We start from the raw sequence: 18,511 nt of genomic DNA, 5'->3' as shown, positions 1-18,511 counted from the left end.
CTTGTTTACGATTCATAAGTACAAAGATAAAATATCAGATTTATTTTTTAATAATATATGATATATTTAATAATTTGTATATTTCTTTAATATATATATTAGTTAATTTTAACTTACATTTAAAATGTTAGCAAAGTCTAAACAGGGGGAGGGATGTGATTAGTTTTAATTACCAAACGCTTACCAATCCGATCGGAATTTTGAGGTGAATGTTAAACAACCGGAAGTAAATGTAAAGAAGAAACTCCCTATTTTCAAGAAGCAAAACGTTATAATCTTGTGAGTTTTTAAAATATTTTAAAGTAGAAAATTCGTATTCATTAAAAGTAATAATATAATTGTATAATTTTGTCATTTAGGTGTTATATCATATAGGGCAAGATGGTGAAATGTATTATGTTGTCGACGACTGGCCTAGCCTGGCTGGCTTGCTGGAAGGTGTTTGATTCCGCCGCTCCTGGTCGGCCGGAGAGGGCCTCTAGCCTAGAATATTTAGGTCGCCCACCATTCAATATAGACTAGGAGCCTAGTTTACATGTTTTTATATAATAAATGGATCTTTTTATATACAATTAAAGCCATTTGTTGAGATTGGTGGTATATTGATTGCAATAATTGATATTGTTACCTTACAGCACAGACAGGTACAACTAGGCTAGGCCTACAGTAATTTACCATTTAATAATATAATAATAATTATTTGTATTTTTGTAGGAAAATGACTGGGGTATTGGGGACTTTAACCGTTAAATGGGATCCTAAGAACTTGGAGATACGTACCTACTCAGTGGAAAAGACATTGGAGCCACTGGTCATTCAAGTAAGTAAATACAAAAAACGCCGTGGTTAGGATTCCGGCACCGGAACTGAACTGCCCAGCGTTAGGGAATCCGACACGCTATTGCGCATGCCCAGAGCGGGGTAATCGGCGACTCCATCACACTCTAACGGTGATGGATCATTTAATAGCTGCGCCACGGCGAACTAGCCTAGATGCCTACTAAAATAATACTAGTAGGCCTCTACCAGCTAGATGTGACTAGTGGGCCTATTTATTTCGTTTCATAATTTAAAAAGTGTTTGCTTCATTCATATATTATAAACTTCATATAATTATGAATAATTATAATTACATGACTAGTTTTATGATTTTTCAAGTACAAAATAATAGATTTCATATAACGCATTATACTGTACATAACATGATAACATGCAATACAAGTTGATTTATTTGTTGACAGCCGCCGCGCGGATGTGAAAAAAACAGAACTTTTTCGGGAAGTCGGGGTCGCAACGCTACTACGCTATTCACTTTCGTACATTTCTTAAAATACGCAAGCTTTATGACACTAGGGCAGGCCTGTGTTTTTCTCCCGTTCCGAACTTAATACTTCCTCTGTCTAATATTACAGAATTACAATTCTTAGATAGACTGATTCTTAAATATATCTGATTAAATAAATATCATAATAATTATTTTAATGCGTGGCGTAGTCGTATTTTAATTATTAATTCATGTATGGCCTAGGCCAAGTTTCATCCTTCGCTCGCTCGCCCGACGACTAACTAGGCTACAGTAAATCCCTAGTTAACACTCCGACTCTCGGTGCGGTGTGGTGTGCGGTCTGTGGCGCGCACTAGTGCAAGCTATAATTACTTCGCTCTGGGCATGCGCAATAGCGTGTCGGATTCCCTAACGGTGGGCAGTTGAGTTCCGGTGCCGGAATCCTAACCACGGCGTACAAAAAATACCAAATAGGTCTACATTTTAGATGAAAAAAAAAATTCTGAAACAATTTCTACAAAATAAACACATTTGTAATAGTAATTACATGCCATACATAATTAACATACAGTACAAAAAATGATGAAGGCATATATCGAGAAGGGGCAACCTAGTTTTTAACATCACTAACGAATGGTAAAGCATTTATTATAATTTATATTATTTATTTACCGAGTGCTCTTATTTTATTATCTTAGGTAACAACTTTGGTGAATACAAAGCCATCGAACAAGAAAAAAGGACGATCGAAGAAAGCACGAGTGCTGGTAGCAGCTGTCAATCATGCTACTGAGGCTTTCATTGTAAAAGGGGAGGAGATAGCCAATGAAAACCCAGAAGTTATGGAAGAGATGCTTAGTGCAGTAGATGAAGTCCGAAAAGCAGGTGATTAATGGTTTTAAATTTGTATAGCACAAAATACAAATAGTCTCTATGCGCTGTTTAACACAAAAGTGTAAAAAAAGTGTTATTTTTAAATACACCAGGGAAAAGCATACTGTACAAAACAAATTGACCAAGGCAACAGAAAAAAAGTCCAAAAAAATGAAACTTTTCTTTCTTTGTTACTTATTTTCTATAGGTGATGCTATGCGTCCTGCTGCATCTGATTTCGCCGAGGATCCCTGCTCATCTGTCAAACGTAGCGTGATGGTACGTGCTGCCCGCACGCTGTTGTCTGCTGTGACGCGTCTTCTAATCCTCGCTGACATGGTCGATGTTCACCTGCTTCTAAAAGTTCTCAGGAATGTAAGTTATAGTATGGACATCTGACATAAAAGGATTTGAAATTTAGGGAGCAATGGAAAACATCGTTTTTCTTTCAATAAATGTTTCTGGAGTAGATACATATTTGTATTATTGTTTTGTTTCAGGTTGAAGATGATCTAATGAGATTGAAACAATCAAATAACATGGAAGACTTATTCAATAATTACCAGAAACTTGGCCGAGATCTTGTACACGCAAACAACATGATAGCAAGACGTCAAAATGTGAGTAAAACACGACAACAACGTTTACATTCAGTAAAGGCAAACTTCATCTATTTTTTATGAGAATGCTGGAGATATATAAGTACACAGAAAATAAGTAACGAATCACATCTTTACCTTTGTAGGACTTGAAAGATCCACGTAGACGCGATGAGATGGCTGCTGCCCGAGCTGACCTTAAACGTGGTGGGCCTATGCTTTTGACTGCATCACAGGTATGGTCACACAACGATCGTAATAAAAATAATTATTATTAATTGCTACAGTATACAGTAGTTGATTTATGGTCTATGTGATGATGTTGACAGCTGTATTATAAACTCTAATTGTGTTATGTTTTCTTTTCTTCCTAGGCCTGGTTACAACATCCAGACTTAGCTGCTGCCAAAGATAACCGTGATTACATCATCAAACAAATGGAAGAGGCTATGAACACCATTTCCAACGTGAGCCAGGCTCAAGGCGAGTCCGCACCAAATCCAAATCTAGAAGGAGCTGGGGAGCTTATTTCAGCTATTGATGAACTGGATGTAAGTCTTTGTACTGACTTAAGCTCTGTCTACACTATCAAACTTTATGTAACAAAAAAAATGTGATGTGCCCATATATGGACATGATGATGGCATATCACTACCATATATGGGTATATCACTACCATATTTGAGCATTTTTTGTCAAACTAGTTTTATAGTGAAGACAGAGTTTTTAGCTTGAATTATGCCTGGAACTGTTGGCATATACCTAATGGATCATTTTAAAAAATAACTTAAAAAATAAACTAAATTTTGCATATATTGAATTTATAAAAGGCAAATGATTAAATAGTTGAAGTAATTGTTCATTTACAGCGAAGAATCATGATGAATCCAGGAGAATACAACGAAATACGCACGCGTCCATCACTAGAGGAGCGTCTGGAGAGTATCATCAGTGGTGCTGCCCTCATGGCTGATTCTTCGTGTACTCGTGATGATCGTAAAGATCGCATCGTTCAAGAATGTAACGCCGTCAGACAGGCTCTGCAAGATCTGTTGTCTGAGTATATGAATGCGGTAATCTATTATTTGTTAACTGTTACAATTTTAGAGAATTTTCCTACTTCTTTTTTAGTTATACATGAGCATATTTTAATCAAATTAGATAGAAGAAGTATTGATCTTTTTATTTACTTTTTCTTGACAGGCCAAGAGTGGTAAAGATGGAAGATCTGAACCATTGGATGCTGCTATTGATCACATGACATCAAAGACAAAGGATTTGCGAAGACAGGTATGAAATATCCACATCTTGGCATTATACAGTCAACTCCTCCAATACCGGACTCTCTGAAAACCAGAAACTCTCCCAAAACCAGACTTTTATTGATGTCCAAACAGTCCCAAATTCATTTTTACCATTAAAAACACATTCCGAATACCAGACTTTCCAGAAAACCAGACACATTTGGCCAGCCCAAAGGAATTGGGAGAGTTGACTGTATATAATTTCTTATAGGTGCGATATTAAGATACTATTGTAGAGGCATGAAATTCTATATTTTAATTGCTTTTGTTTTACAGTTGCGTAAGGCTGTGTCTGACCATGTTTCTGACTCCTTCTTGGAGACTAGCATTCCTCTTTTGATCCTGATTGAGGCAGCTAAGAGCGGCAACGAAGTTGAAGTCGAGGAATACGCAGGCGTGTTTGCCGAACATGCTGGCAAACTTGTGGAGGTAAATGAATACAATTGGAAATGCCAAAAGAGAATAATGGATTACAAATTTGAATAGTATAGTCTCTGATGGCTTAAGCTTTGTCTACACTATAAAAATAATTTGACAAAAAAAGTGTGATGAGCCCAAATATGATAGTGATGTGCTTAAATATGGTAGTGATATGACATCATCATGTCCATATATGGGCACATCATACTTTTTTTTGTCAAATTAGTTTAATAGTGTAGACAGAGGTTAAGAAGTGTCCTTGTGGAAAATGGATGGATAGAGGATGCATTACAGTAATGTGCATGTTAGGCTTGTTTGACACAGATTATCCTAACAAAAACTATAAAATACACATGAACACAACCACATAAGTGGGGGCCCTATAACTGGAGTTATTATTTAATTTGTTATTTAATTGTTTTTCAGGTTGCTAATCTTGCCTGTTCTATGTCAAATGATGAAGAAGGTGTAAAGATGGTCCGACTTGCAGCTTACCAAATTGAAACACTTTGTGCACAGGTATGTTGAAAGAAACATATTTTAATGTTAACATATACCATGCCAGTCTCTCAGTAGTTTGGAGTTTCCGTTCAACTAGATATTAGAGTTTCTGGAAGATTCATAATTCGATTTGATTTTGTTAGGTCATAAATGCGGCCCGTACCCTTGCGGCACGCCCTCGTAGCAAGGCTGCCCTCAGCAACATGGACGCTTTCAAACAGCAGTGGGAATCTCAAGTTAAGGTGTTAACAGAAGCAGTTGATGACATCACAACTATTGATGATTTCCTGGCTGTATCAGGTAAAATGTTTATTATTGGTTGTCTAAAGCTCTGTCTACACTATCAAACTAGTATGATAAAAAAAATGTGATGTGCCCATATATGGTAGCGATGATATATGTTGTATGTATGATGTCATATCACTACTATATCTGGGCACATCAGACTAGTTTTTATAATGCAGACAGAGCTTAACCGTTTAACGTTATTTTTACTATTTATTATCCTAATGCTTTATATTTTGTTTCTCAGAGGGACATATTCTGGAAGACGTTAACAAGTGTGTTGTTGCGCTTCAAGAAGGTGACGTCGGAACACTAGATCGTGTCGCTGGTGCCATCAGAGGGCGCTGCGCACGTGTGTGTAATGTTGTTGAGATCGAGATGGGCATGTATGAAGCTGGCTTGTACACAGAGAAAGTTAAAGAAGCTATCAATATTATGAGAGAAGACGGTGAGTTATTGAAAATATATTGTGTTTTAGTTGCAGTTCAAAATTCTAATGTACAACTTGTGAAAGTTTCATCTTCCCTTCTAAAGCTCTGTCTACACTATCAAACTTTATGTGACAAAAAAATGTTGATGTGTCCAAATATGATAGTGATATGTTTAAATATATGGTACTGATTTCATGTTCATATATGGCCACATCACATTTTTTTGTCACATAAAGTTTGATAGTGTAGACAGAGCTTAACATTCTGATTTTAATTGAGACACGGTATTACAAAACAGTTTTCTCAGGAGAAATAGAGGCCAATCCCTTCACATAATAATTTGGTAATTTTATTTTTTACAACAGTAATCCCAGTCTATGCACAATGCGTTGAAGTAGCAGTAGATGCGTTGAGCGCAGATCCTCAGAAAGATCCTGATGAGAATGAATTCATTGATGCATCACGAATGGTTTATGACGGCATCCGTGATATTCGCAGAGCAGTCCTCATGAACAGAGTAAGTCTAGTCATGATCAACTTCTGTTTATTTAGTTTACTCCTAAAATCTAACAAAATATTCTGGATATAATTAAGTAGCCGAGCGATAAAAAAGTAGAACCGTAATTACGTAGCCATAACATCGACGAGGTTCACTCGCTCCATAGTTCTGGTGGTAGAACATGTCTTCACGGATTAGGACTATAAACCGGAGGTCTAGTGTACACATCTAGCTCATGTGCACATTAAAGAACCTAGTACATCTTTCGAGACGAGTAGGGGGTTACCCCAGTGTACTAGTAAACACAAAGCTAACTTAAGGTCGCCCAGTATAAATAAATAACACATTCTAATTAATGAAAGAAGAAGAATTATTACAAATTGTTAGTACAGTCAACGCTCCCAATACTGGACTCTCTGGAAACTCTTACAAACCAGACTTTTCTCAAAGTTCAAAAGGTCCCAAATTCATTTTTACCATTAAATACATTCTGAATACCAGACTCTCTGGAAAACCAGACATATTTGCCCAACCCAAAGGTGTCTGGTATGAAGAGAGTTGACTGTATATGAAAAGTTTACTCTATTCCCCATTCTAATAACTAATTAAATAACCAAACTTAATGAAAGATTTAGTGCATTAAAGGTTTATTGGTAGTTTATAACTAACTAAAAAAAGTATTTTTGATGGAATTTTATTTGGTTTATAGAACCCAGAAGACATATTTGATGAGTCAGAAATGGAAGAAGAGGAGGACTATGACACGAAGAGTAAATGTAAGTATTAAATAATAAAATTATTAGTTATATATCCAAAGGAAAATTACTGACAAAATGACAATGCTGTGTGTATCAGTGGATGGATCTCAATGGAGATACAAAATAAAATAGGCAAAAAGCTAAATCAAAACGATAAAGTAAAACAAGCAGATAAATGTCCAGAGCTTTCGGGCAACTCTAGCCCTTAATCAGGGCATTGTCAACATTATTAATTATATAAATATAATATAGAAATACAATTTCTGTTTTGTAATATATATAATTATATTTTAATCATTTCAGCAAGCTACCAAACAAATGATGAGGAGTTAGAAGAGGGCCATATTGGTAGAGTAAGTTAATGTTTAATTTTGAGGACAAATGTTATAATTTGTTGGTGGACTTTGTAATACGTTTCAAAGTTATCAGTGCTTTTGAGAATATATTCAGTAAATAAAAACAACAAAGACACAAATTTGATGTGATGTGCCCATATATGGACATAATGATGTCATATCACTACCATATTTAAGCATATCACTACCATATCAATCTAGTTTGATAGTGTAGACAGAGCTTTAGTTGCATTTAAGCCATATATGTATTTAAACCAAGAAGCTACTTCTACAATTTTATACAGTTTTCTTTTGCTTTTAATCTTTAGAGCCAAATGAGACAGCTGCCACAAGAAGAGAGAGAAAAGATCGAAGAACAAGTTGAAGAGTTCAAAGTTGAAAAGGCAAAGTTGGATCAAGAAATGGCAAAATGGGACGACAGCGGCAATGACATCATTATTCTAGCCAAGAAAATGTGTATGATTATGATGGAAATGACAGACTTTACGCGGTATGTGAGAATAAGGGTGTATTAATTTTGTATATGTTGCGCATGTGCAAGACCTTTTTTACTATACCACATTAAGGTGTAATGATTTAATATTTAGACTATTCAGAACACCATTGTTGGGGCTGAGTTAAGAAAATTGTGGAAATAATATTCAGCACAGTCCTGGGGTTTTCCCTTTATAACGCACACGAGACATGTCAGAATTTGACATTGCATTGCGGCGATCAAAACTTTAGCCGCACATATACAAGAGTCCGCCACCTCACCCCATCCACCATGGTTGGAGCTGAGGTATAAGAACATTTTAGGAATATGGACCTGTAGGTCCCTGTGAATGGTATTGTATTTTTTGGAGGGTAACAAGCTGCATATAAAACAATTTCATCAAACCATGTTATAATAAAGGCGCTTACGACGATAAATCATCATTTGTTTTTTTTCCACAATTTTTTAAGCCACCCCACAGCCCTTCACAAATGTTCGCCCACAGTTTGCCTAACGTCGCCATAAATAATATCATTAATTTACTTATTTAACAGTGGCCATGGACCTTTAAAGAACACCATGGACGTGATCAAAGCCGCCAAAAAGATCGCAGACTTTGGTAACAAGCTAGACAACCTAGCAAGAGCCATCGCTGATCAGTGCCCAGATTCATCATCAAAGACTGACCTTGTCTCGTATCTTCAGAAGATCACTCTCTACTGCCATCAGCTAAACATCACCAGTAAGGTGAAAGCAGAGGTACAAAATGTCAGTGGTGAACTGGTGCTCTCAGGAGTAAGTCATTTTTTTTTTCAATTTCTTCAAAAAATTTCAAATTCAGAAAAAGAAAAAAAACTCCAAGCTTATATAAACATGTTACCAATCCCAGAGTTATATATTCAAGTCCTGGCCCTATAGCAGCAACATAATAGCATTTTTTAAATCTAAAGCTCTGTCTACACTATCAAACTTTATGTTACAAATGTGATGTGGTCATATATCGACATATATACCCTTGAAAGAAAACTATATGCATTTTCTACACAAACGTCAACCTTTTTGTTGTACATTTATTATTCCAAGATTTTTTTTTCAATGGAGAAGGGAGGTAAAATAGTTTATTTATTTTGTTTGATTATGTTTTTAGTTAGACAGTGCTTCGTCTTTAATCACGGCAGCTAAAAATTTGATGACTGCTGTAGTACAGACAGTGAAGGCGTCGTATGTAGCATCAACGAAATACAACCGTCTAAAGGGAAAAAGTTCAATCAATGTGAGTACTTGCCTTCCTCCAATTAAAGAAAACTTGAGCGCACAGGTGTGGACGACATATACCACAGCTTTGTACTCCCCTAAGGGTCCCTCCGTGTTGAGTGCTGCCACCAAACGGCACCCGTTCGGCTGAATATACTCTCTCAATACTGGTCACCTTTAAGCTGGCCTAATATGTCTGGTTTTCTGGATAGTCCGGTATTCAGAATGTATTTAATGGTAAAAATGAATTTGGGACCTTTTAGACCTCAAAAGAAAAGTCTGGTTTTGTGAGAGTTTTAGGTTTTCAGAGAGTCAACTGTATTAATAATTGGTTTATAATTTATTTGATTTTATTTAGTCGCCAATTGTGAGCTGGAAGATCCGACCTCCTGAAAAGAAACCCCTCGTCCAAAAGAAGAATCTCGAGAACTCGCAATCAAACGTCCGTCGTGGAAACAAGAAGGCAAAAATCAACCCAGTCCAAGCACTCAGCGAATTCAAGGGAAAGGATCTTTTCTAAATGAAAGAAAACATAGGGCCAGTGGAGTAAAACAGTGAGTGTATTTACACACACTGTACATCTGTGTTCCTATGTCTGTTCTGAATTACTTAATCCATTATATAATAGATGTGAGCAAAGGACTGTGTCCCAAATATCAAAGCTTCCTCTATAATACTGTAAAATGTTAATTGTTAAAATGTTAGTTGTTTTAACCCATGTAAAATGCTTTCACTGCGAGTAGATCTTAAAACATCTTTTATGCATCAGCAGCTATTAACATTTCTTGAAAAATATACGTGACATTATTAGTGCTTGGAAATCAATATAATACACTTACGTGTAGAATAATATAAAAACATGTCTCTTAATATATAATAATTATGTAATAATTTTACATAATGGATTTAAACCAAATTATAGTAGTGTAGTGGCTGATTATTATAACTCCAGTAGCATTGAAATTCCACATTATTCATTCCTTTGATATGTTCCATAAGCAATAAGACAAATGCTATCACATTAAAACAATTGAAAAAGTTAGCTAAATGGATAACTTGACTTCAAAATCATATGTTATAAGAGTATATATATGTACTAATAATACCTCTTATAATTATTATAAAATAATTACTGTTTTTGAAGGCCATAATTGTGGTACAGTGAGTCTTTATTGAAACAATGGTATATAAAAGGCTGTATTAAATATGCCTTGAAATTGTAGCAATAGTTAATATACATGGAGCTATGGTTCATGCCCAGGTGTTTCAGAAAACAATTTATACCGTTACCAGAGGAATATCTTAAACCAGTTTATATTTCTGCTAAGAAAGGTTAAAGCACACTAAACAATGCCGTCATGGTGGGATTCATCAGAAATGATGACGACTTAATAAACAATGAAATACTGAATCCTAACATGACTGCGTCACGTTTTTAAAAGTATGTGCATTGTAAGCGCATTTCCTCATATAATATATTTGTAGTAAATTTTTGTAATTTGTATCAAGGTAAAAAAGAATATTGTTAGTGTTTTAACATTCCTATAAGCATAAATATTTAGAATTTAATTGAATTAAAAATAAATCATTTCTAGTAATGAAATACAAGACATTTTTATAAATTTTTTATTTTAATAATGAACTTGATAATAATTTTTTAAAGAGCAATTATTAATTTATTTGAGCCTTTCGTTATTTATAGAAGAGAAACCAGCTTCACATTTTAAGCTCTGTCTACACTATCAAACTATTTGATGTGCTCAAATATGGTAGTGATATGACATCACATTTTTTTGTCACATAAAGTTTCATAGTGTAGACCAGGCCTTAGGAGTAGATTGTCTATGCAAATGTGAAGTTAATTTTGCACTTTGATTTAAAAACATAATAAAGATATTCACTTGCTCTAAACATTTGAATCTAAGAATGAATATTTTAGTTAATAAGTTAGATGATTCCAATGAATAATTACCTTGGTTGTTAAATAATATAATTTTATGATTTTTAAAAGACATTTCCTAGTCGTGTAATAACAATTTAGTATAATATTTAAGTCCGTAGTTTTGTCAATGATTTTTTTTTCTGTTTTGCAATTAAAAATAAAAAGCTTTACTTTAGTGAGTGAGTTACAAAGTGTCATTTTGTATTTTTATTAGTAATGTCTGGCTTAAGATTTGGTTTTCATTTCATTATTTATTTGGTCTATTTGAGTATATACATAACAAAAAAAAACTGAAATTGGGGAGACCAGGGTCAACCTAAGTTTCAGGAGTGAACCGTAACAACTTGCCAATCACAGCAAAGATTTGATTTTATATTGATTCAATGAAATATTGGAGTGTGGCGCATTGCAGCTTTGTGGTTATGCTGCATGCTTATTAATACCAGAAGCCTGGGTTCAAATCATATGTTACTCCTCTACTCTTATTTATGTAGAGCATTTTGGGTAATTAATAGTTAGCAACCTCGCCTTGATAGTGAGAAGTTGGAGGTTCAAATCCTGCTTGCAGTTCAACTAAAGAAATAAGTAACAACAAATTTATCTATTTATCTATATATTATTTCTTTTATTAGTTCATAGACACCTCAGCAAACATGTGGATTTTGTAAAGTACATTATTAAACTTTAAAACGTATTAAATACATTGTATAGCTTAACATCAGTAGTACATTATCAATGAATTACATTATTCTATGTTTTATCTACTGTAATCAAAATTTATACAAATCACTATAATAAAAAAAAAAAGGACTATAAATGAATTTCATTTACTGCACCTTACTACATACTAAAGCGTGGTTCCCACTAGCGACGCAACACAAGGACGTAACGCAACGCAAGTGAATTGACCAATCACAAGCGATGGCTTATTCGCTTGTGATTGCAACTGTCTATAACTTCGCTTGTCATTGGTTAAAACGCTTGCGTTGCGTTTACGTCCTTGCGTTACGTTCTAGTGGGAACCAAGCTTTAGTCATCAATAAAATTCCTGTACATTAACAGTATTGACTATTTGTCAAACGTTTGTACATTTGTGGGAGTGCTTTTTAAAATGAGATGTCCCAGTGACGATCCCTGTTATCATAATACCAAAAAAGAAGGACTCTAAATGAATTTCATTTACTGCACCTTGCTACATACTAAGTCATCAATAACATTCCTGTACATTAACAGTATTGACTATTTGTCAAACGTTTGTACATTTGTGGGAGTGCTTTTTGAAATGAGATATACATGTTCCAGTGATGATCCCTGTTATAGATGTCAGATTTCTGTGTTTTCTTGTATTGTTCTAGTGACCAGTGCGTATGAACATTATGCGTTAGGTTGTAAATATGGGCATCACCAGGGTTATTTAAGTAGGTGGGGAGAGGGTGGAAAACTTGTTTCGTTTCTTACTTATTTCAATTCACTGTAAACAAATTCCTATACTGTATCTACAACAGAATTAATGAAAAGCAAGCAGTTATAGCCACTGGAAAAAATCCTCAAATTTTTGGCCCTGTGGGTCTTTATTCAATAGTCATATTTTGCTTCCAACTAAATTATTAATAATTCTAAATTTTGCTTGTAATAAAAATATGTAACTTGCAATTGTTTTAATGGAACAGAAGCGAACAGTACAGTATAAGATCATTTGAAAATCAAGGCTTGATCTAAAAAGATAGTAGAGGGAAAAATAAACCCTGTATTCTAAATCTTGAATGTTACGCAAATATATTATAATTTATTGATTCACAGATATCTTTATAGTTATAATTTTTTTATTCATAAAATTTAACTGATCTTAAAATATGAAAAAAATAGTTTGATGCAATTTTTTTTGTGGGGTGATTTTTGTAGAATGTTTTATCAAACATTAACAGTAAGATGAAGATATTTATGGATTGTAATATTTTAAATGGTTCTGCCTGCAGAAGTATTAGTTATTATACATTACATCTACGATCATACCAACAATATAATATTATATTAAAGTCCAATCTTATGGGTTGATATCAATCTCTACTCTATAATATATATATATAAATGTAAGAAAATATATTAAGAATTGGATCAAAGATTAAGATCAAGAAATAAAATCACTATATTATTTGTTTTATCTACAGATATGTTTTTTTATTATTAAATAAAAAAAACATCTGAAATAGATAGATTGCTAACAATAATGACACAACGATTCTATTCTGCAGGTTCTGTTGTTATTATAAACTCTAATACCCTTTTCGCACTACAGTGTTGTTCCACATCATCAGAAGAGTAATAATTTGTATATAAAACAAGTCTCATTATTAGTTCAGGAGCCAGGATGCTGAAATTATGAATATAACTCGTAACAAAAACAGGCTTATTTAAAGCAAAATTGTGTTTACACTTCTTAAACCTCTGTTGTTACAATTTGTTGTTAGACAGTAACCTTTGGATAATATTGATATACAGTAGTGTGAAAAGGGTATACAAGATAGCGTTTATACACAAGTGTGCTTTAAAATTTGTATTTTAAGCTCTGTCTACACTATGAAACTTTATGTGACACAAAAATGTGATGAGCCCATATATAGACATGATGATGTCACTACCCTATTTGGGAATCAAACTAGTTTGATAGTGTAGACAAAGCTTTAGGGAGTCTTGTACAATTAAAATCTCTATCTGCAGAATAAGATCAATAAACTACAGTAGTCCAAAGTTTGTGCCAAAACCCAAATAAATACCTATATTTCTTAATGATGAAATTCCATTTTTTTTTTCTTTCCTTTTTATTTTATCCCTTGCAATGATAGCAACATAATTCATAAAAAAAAACACATTTGCTACGGTTTATCAGTTTAAAATACATTATCGTTTTAATAAGCATAGCATAAAATCTATATACAATTAAAATCCGAAATGAATTAAAGAAACAGAATGAGTTTTTGATTTTGACACAACCAGGATTTATCATTCATGCTGGACATGTGAGGTGTAAAATTCTGTCTACACTATCAAACCTTATGTGATAAAAATATGTGATGTGCACATGATGATGTCATAACACTACCATATTTTAGGCATATCACCACCATAGTAGTGACAGAGCAGTCATAAACCCCTCACTGTTCTAAATGTTACAAACAGGAATTTTTAAATTGAGGGAGTGCTAATGTATAATATTAATAGTCTGTCAAATATAGATATCAAATGTAGTTCATAACTTAATTTTAGCGGTCAAATTGTGCTATCCCCCCTTTCCCCTGGCCAGATGATGACTTAGAATTAGAGGTCATTTTGTTTGGTCTTGGTCCCTAAGCTCTGTCTTCACTATCAAACTAGTTTGACCACAAAAGTGTGATGTGCCTAAATAATGGTAGTGATATGCCAAAATATGGTAGTGATATGACATCATCATGTCCATATATGGACACATCACATTGTTTTGTCACATAAAGTTCGATAGTGTAGACAGAGCTCTAGAGTCGAAGGCTCTCAGATGCATACTGATGACATCACAGAAGGCGCAGCACACACAGAGTCCAGTGAACTATATTTAGTCGTCGTACGCAAAAGGTCAAGTATTATTCTGAATTGGTATTGCCACTCTCCCTTTTGATTCTGAAAGTCCATCAATATCACATGACTGACACGATTAAAAGTAGGTATCTTCAACTTCCTCGATTTCCTAGAACATAAGATAAAAACAAGTATTTAGTTCTGTAACTTACTACATAATTACCAATGTATTGATCTGTGTAAAAAATAAATTAACAATTATGATACCTATATAGTTTTTATAAAACAAGAATAAATGAATTAACAGTAAACTGTCCCAATACCACACTTTCCAGAAACCAGAAACTTTTCCAAAAGCAGGCTTTTTAAAGATCCAAAAGATCCAAAATTCATTTTTACCATTAAATACCATTCAGAACACCAGAATTTCTGGAAAGCTAGACATGTTAGGGCAGACCAGAGTGGTCTTGTATTGGGAGGGCAGACTGTATTATGATTCTGTCAAATTCACACATACATACAATGAAAACTAACAAAAATTACCACGATCTCTCAACATTAAAGTTTCAAGTTATCTAAATACCTTAACAGTTCATATTCAAATTAGAATAATCAGAGTAGAGTACCACAAGCAATCATCCCAACATTCAAACAAATTTATTTGCAATTATAAGTTATGTAAGATGCAAGTAAATGGACAAAATAAAAATCACAACCACTGAATTATACTACATGAAAGTTAAAAATAAATTGCAAAACTATGTGTAACTTGCGTCATTTTGTGTTTTGGTGAAATAACAGATTGGACCACAGCAGATTTTGACAGAGCTACTAGCCACACAGAAATAAACACTACTGTAGATAGATAGTGAGTAAGGCAATAAAACAAAGTGAGAGATTTAGAATGAGCCTTTATTCTTTTTGAAAATGTATTAATACCGAATATCCTCTGGTATAATCCCACCCTCTAAAACATGAAATTAGGCCAACTTTGGGGGTGGGACTATAAAGCCTGGTTCAGCCAAAAAATGATTGGTAAGCATTTCTTCTCATCTGAACTGGCTAGAGAGAGGTTTACATCCATACCACAAGTCAATACTGGACAATACCCGGGGATATGCCTGTTTGTGAAATTGTGACATAAAGTAGGGTGTGTGATTAGACACGAAGTGGGATTATACCCGAGGATATACGGTATATAAATGTATTTATGTATTAGGATAACTTCAGCCATAGTTTTGTGATTGAGTGGACATTTAAATACTGGTATACAAGTACTGTATGTGCAGAATATGGCTGCATTGTGTTTCACTCTTATTGAAGTTGCCGATCTAGTGTTTTTATAATATTAACAGAATAGGTTGTGCTGTATAGTCTTGTGACTGTGGCTTTGTTTATATATGAAACTTATTATATAAACTTGTTATATATGAAAAGTATTATGATGGCAATTATCAGCCCACACAAATGAAAGCAAAACAATGCAGCATGTTTCAACTCCTACTCTATGTGGGATATTGAAAATATATTTCAAATTTTTAGACCTTCCAGGTTAATAACATTTTATTGCGAGATCAATTCTATAATTTCACCTCAGTCAAAATTCATTCATATATTTCTGGTAAATTGTGTAATGTTTCAGAGACTGAAACAATAATTTATTTTACATTTATAATGTTTGTTATGCGTTTCTAAAGGAAATAAATGTTATTTTTGACTGATTGAAGTGCAAACAAAATAGCAAAGTATTAACCATAAAAAATAAGAATCTTTCATCTTTAATTTTGTTCTAATTAAAATAAAACCTTTGCATCTTTAATTTATGTATATTTTGCTTTTTATTTAAGTGTGGAAAGATGAATAAAGTTATTATTATTAATAATATTAAGCACCTTTCACACAGAGCTGCAAGTTTTCTGTATCATGGTTAATGTTAATTCACACACAGCGAAATCATAATGTGAAATGGTCCGAAATGACAGTTTGTATCAGACTGCTTTCTTCTGTTTTAATGGGTCTTTGGTTATACCATGGACCTATAAGGTCCATGATTATACTAATGCATATATAATCTAAAGGGGACAATTTTGATTGATTTTGAACAAAAATCATACTATATGCAGTTTTTATGAGCCTACTGTAATTGTTCTTGACATTTTTAATTATTCCTAAACAAGATATTGCGGGTAGCATGGCTTGGTTTTTTTATACATATAAATATGCCAGACTAGTAATTTAGCAGTAGTAGTACAGCTTTTAAACATAATATACAAATATGTAGGATAATATATTAAATTGAATGTAAAATTCTGACCTTTGATGTTATCTGTATTGGTGCTCTCTCAGAAAGTCGAGAAAAGGGGTTCATTATTTTTGCAGTAGACTGAGGCTCGTGTGACAGAGACCTAGCAGGCCAGGAAAGAGCAGGGAGTGTGCTGGACACTAGCATCTGGGGTACAAGAGACTAAGGCAAGGAAAATAGAACGTCAATTTTTAATCTAATGATGGGATTCATTTGAAATAAAACTAAAGTCATGCTGTGCTGTTTTAATAATATTTGTAAGAATGTGCGGACAAAACATAAAAAGTATAAAAACTAAAATCTGATAAAGAAATTAAAGATACATAAACATGCAGCATAAATATGGCCATCCAAAGAAATGCATTGTCATGTTTAATTGAGATTTAGTTCAGATTTCAGCCAGATCTTAATGCACTTATATTTTGTCATAATAGGACTATGCTAAAACCTTTTAACAATTTGAAAAGTTTTATTTAAGAATAATTGATTTTATTGATCACCAATCTTTTTATTTATTTATCAATTATTATTTTTTTTTCCATTTTGCATTTCAATAATAAATTACAAAAACAATATTAAAGTGTCCCCTTTAGATTATCTAGGTGGGCGTGAGAACAAAACAGAGACTGATTATTTTCTTGAAAATGGTTGATCGATTCTTTGCTTTGCGCATGTTTTTTTTTGCTGCAGTGTTTTACTTGCATCTTGAACGCTTTCTTAATATTTCTAATTGAAGTTTTACAAATTGCATGGTTTACAGAAAATGAATAAAGTTTTATATAAAATTGATATATGGAAGTATTTAGGATTATGTTATGCATTGAAACATTTTGATATGATGCAGTTTTTTTTTATATATTATGTAGCTCAACTTTGGATATGCCATACATGCAAGATGAAAATGGTTCAAGTTGACAAAAAACACAATAGAAACCTGGATATAACTCTCTCATGCAAATTGGTCAGGTTGTTCAGAGTAACTCTGACTCTGTGATTAAATACTGTGAAATATAAATAACAAAAAACAAAAGAAATATATGAAAGAAAAAAAAAATGGATAAACTAAAACTGTTTTTTTGGATAGGTTAATATAGTAAAATCAAACAAAATTGATCGAAATGATGATACATATAAATATTTCATTTTGAACACATGTATTAATTATTGATTAACATTACACTAAAGACTGTTTATAGTATGAAAATATGTATTTATACAGCTTAGTACACACAGTAGCCCCTGCGCATAACCTGGTATTGATAACATATGCGCAAGTTAGTTGTTCAAATTTTTTGGCCATGTTTCACCCATGGCCGATTACAAACATTTTCAGGGATCTTTTTATACATCAGGCGTAAAAATATTGGTATGCTCACAGGTTGTTTTAGGTTATAAATAAAATTATGTGGATATAGGGTTTAGCTTTTTGTGTGTTATTTTTTATCAACATTTGGCATTTTATAATATAGATATGTTTATTATTATTAAATTTGAAAAATGTATTTGCATAACTGATATACTCACATTATTCCCAGAGCTTCCTCCTTTTGCCCTTGTTGCTATAATAGCGCCAGAAATACATCGAACCCAGTCGGTTAATTCTTCCGGTGAATAAGTCTGAAGAAATGATATTAAAAAATATACCTCTTTAATGTGTTTTTTTTCTCATTTTAATTGA

At 33.3% G+C, this 18,511-nt stretch overlaps 2 protein-coding genes across 7 annotated transcripts in view; one reads left to right on the top strand and one right to left on the bottom strand.

Annotated features, from left to right (window-relative positions):
* The first annotated feature begins 176 nt into the window (after positions 1-176).
* LOC140046343 (catenin alpha-2-like) lies at positions 177-11,173 on the top strand. The gene is made up of 20 exons (XM_072090955.1): positions 177-279; positions 715-820; positions 1,984-2,170; positions 2,367-2,533; positions 2,659-2,778; positions 2,904-2,993; positions 3,132-3,308; positions 3,627-3,830; positions 3,961-4,047; positions 4,338-4,490; positions 4,908-5,000; positions 5,126-5,282; positions 5,515-5,715; positions 6,064-6,215; positions 6,907-6,973; positions 7,259-7,308; positions 7,620-7,801; positions 8,341-8,581; positions 8,934-9,059; positions 9,399-11,173. Exons 2-20 carry the CDS (start codon positions 719-721, stop codon positions 9,558-9,560), a joined length of 2,718 nt encoding a protein of 905 aa, XP_071947056.1. The 5' UTR covers positions 177-279; positions 715-718; the 3' UTR covers positions 9,561-11,173.
* A 68-nt stretch (positions 11,174-11,241) lies between these two features.
* The window catches only part of LOC140046344 (pleckstrin homology domain-containing family A member 1-like), a 31,944-nt gene continuing 24,674 nt past the window's right edge, over positions 11,242-18,511 (bottom strand). For 3 of the 6 annotated variants that reach the window (XM_072090956.1, XM_072090958.1, XM_072090959.1), the window contains 3 exons: positions 18,358-18,450; positions 16,846-16,995; positions 11,242-14,700 (listed from right to left, as the gene is read on the bottom strand). In XM_072090956.1, coding sequence (XP_071947057.1) covers positions 14,668-14,700; positions 16,846-16,995; positions 18,358-18,450 — 276 coding nt within the window. In that variant the 3' untranslated portion in view covers positions 11,242-14,667. Of the gene's footprint in view, positions 14,701-16,845; positions 16,996-17,767; positions 17,835-18,357; positions 18,451-18,511 lie in introns of those variants that run through there. The other 3 variants (XM_072090961.1, XM_072090962.1, XM_072090960.1) reach the window with 3 other exon arrangements.

Source organism: Antedon mediterranea, chromosome 4 (genome assembly GCF_964355755.1).
Source record: "Antedon mediterranea chromosome 4, ecAntMedi1.1, whole genome shotgun sequence".
Taxonomy (NCBI): domain Eukaryota; kingdom Metazoa; phylum Echinodermata; class Crinoidea; order Comatulida; family Antedonidae; genus Antedon; species Antedon mediterranea.
The sequence above is the reverse complement of the archived record's forward strand: the minus strand, read 5'-3'. Positions and strand labels throughout refer to the sequence as shown.

Excerpts from the sequence above, each read along its gene's own strand:
- LOC140046343 (XM_072090955.1), top strand. The coding sequence starts at position 719 with ATGACTGGGGTATTGGGGACTTTAACCGTTAAATGGGATCCTAAGAAC. Across the intron at positions 4,048-4,337 it reads CAAAGGATTTGCGAAGACAG|TTGCGTAAGGCTGTGTCTGA; the intron begins GTATGAAATATC and ends TTTGTTTTACAG. Across the intron at positions 5,001-5,125 it reads TTGAAACACTTTGTGCACAG|GTCATAAATGCGGCCCGTAC; the intron begins GTATGTTGAAAG and ends TGATTTTGTTAG.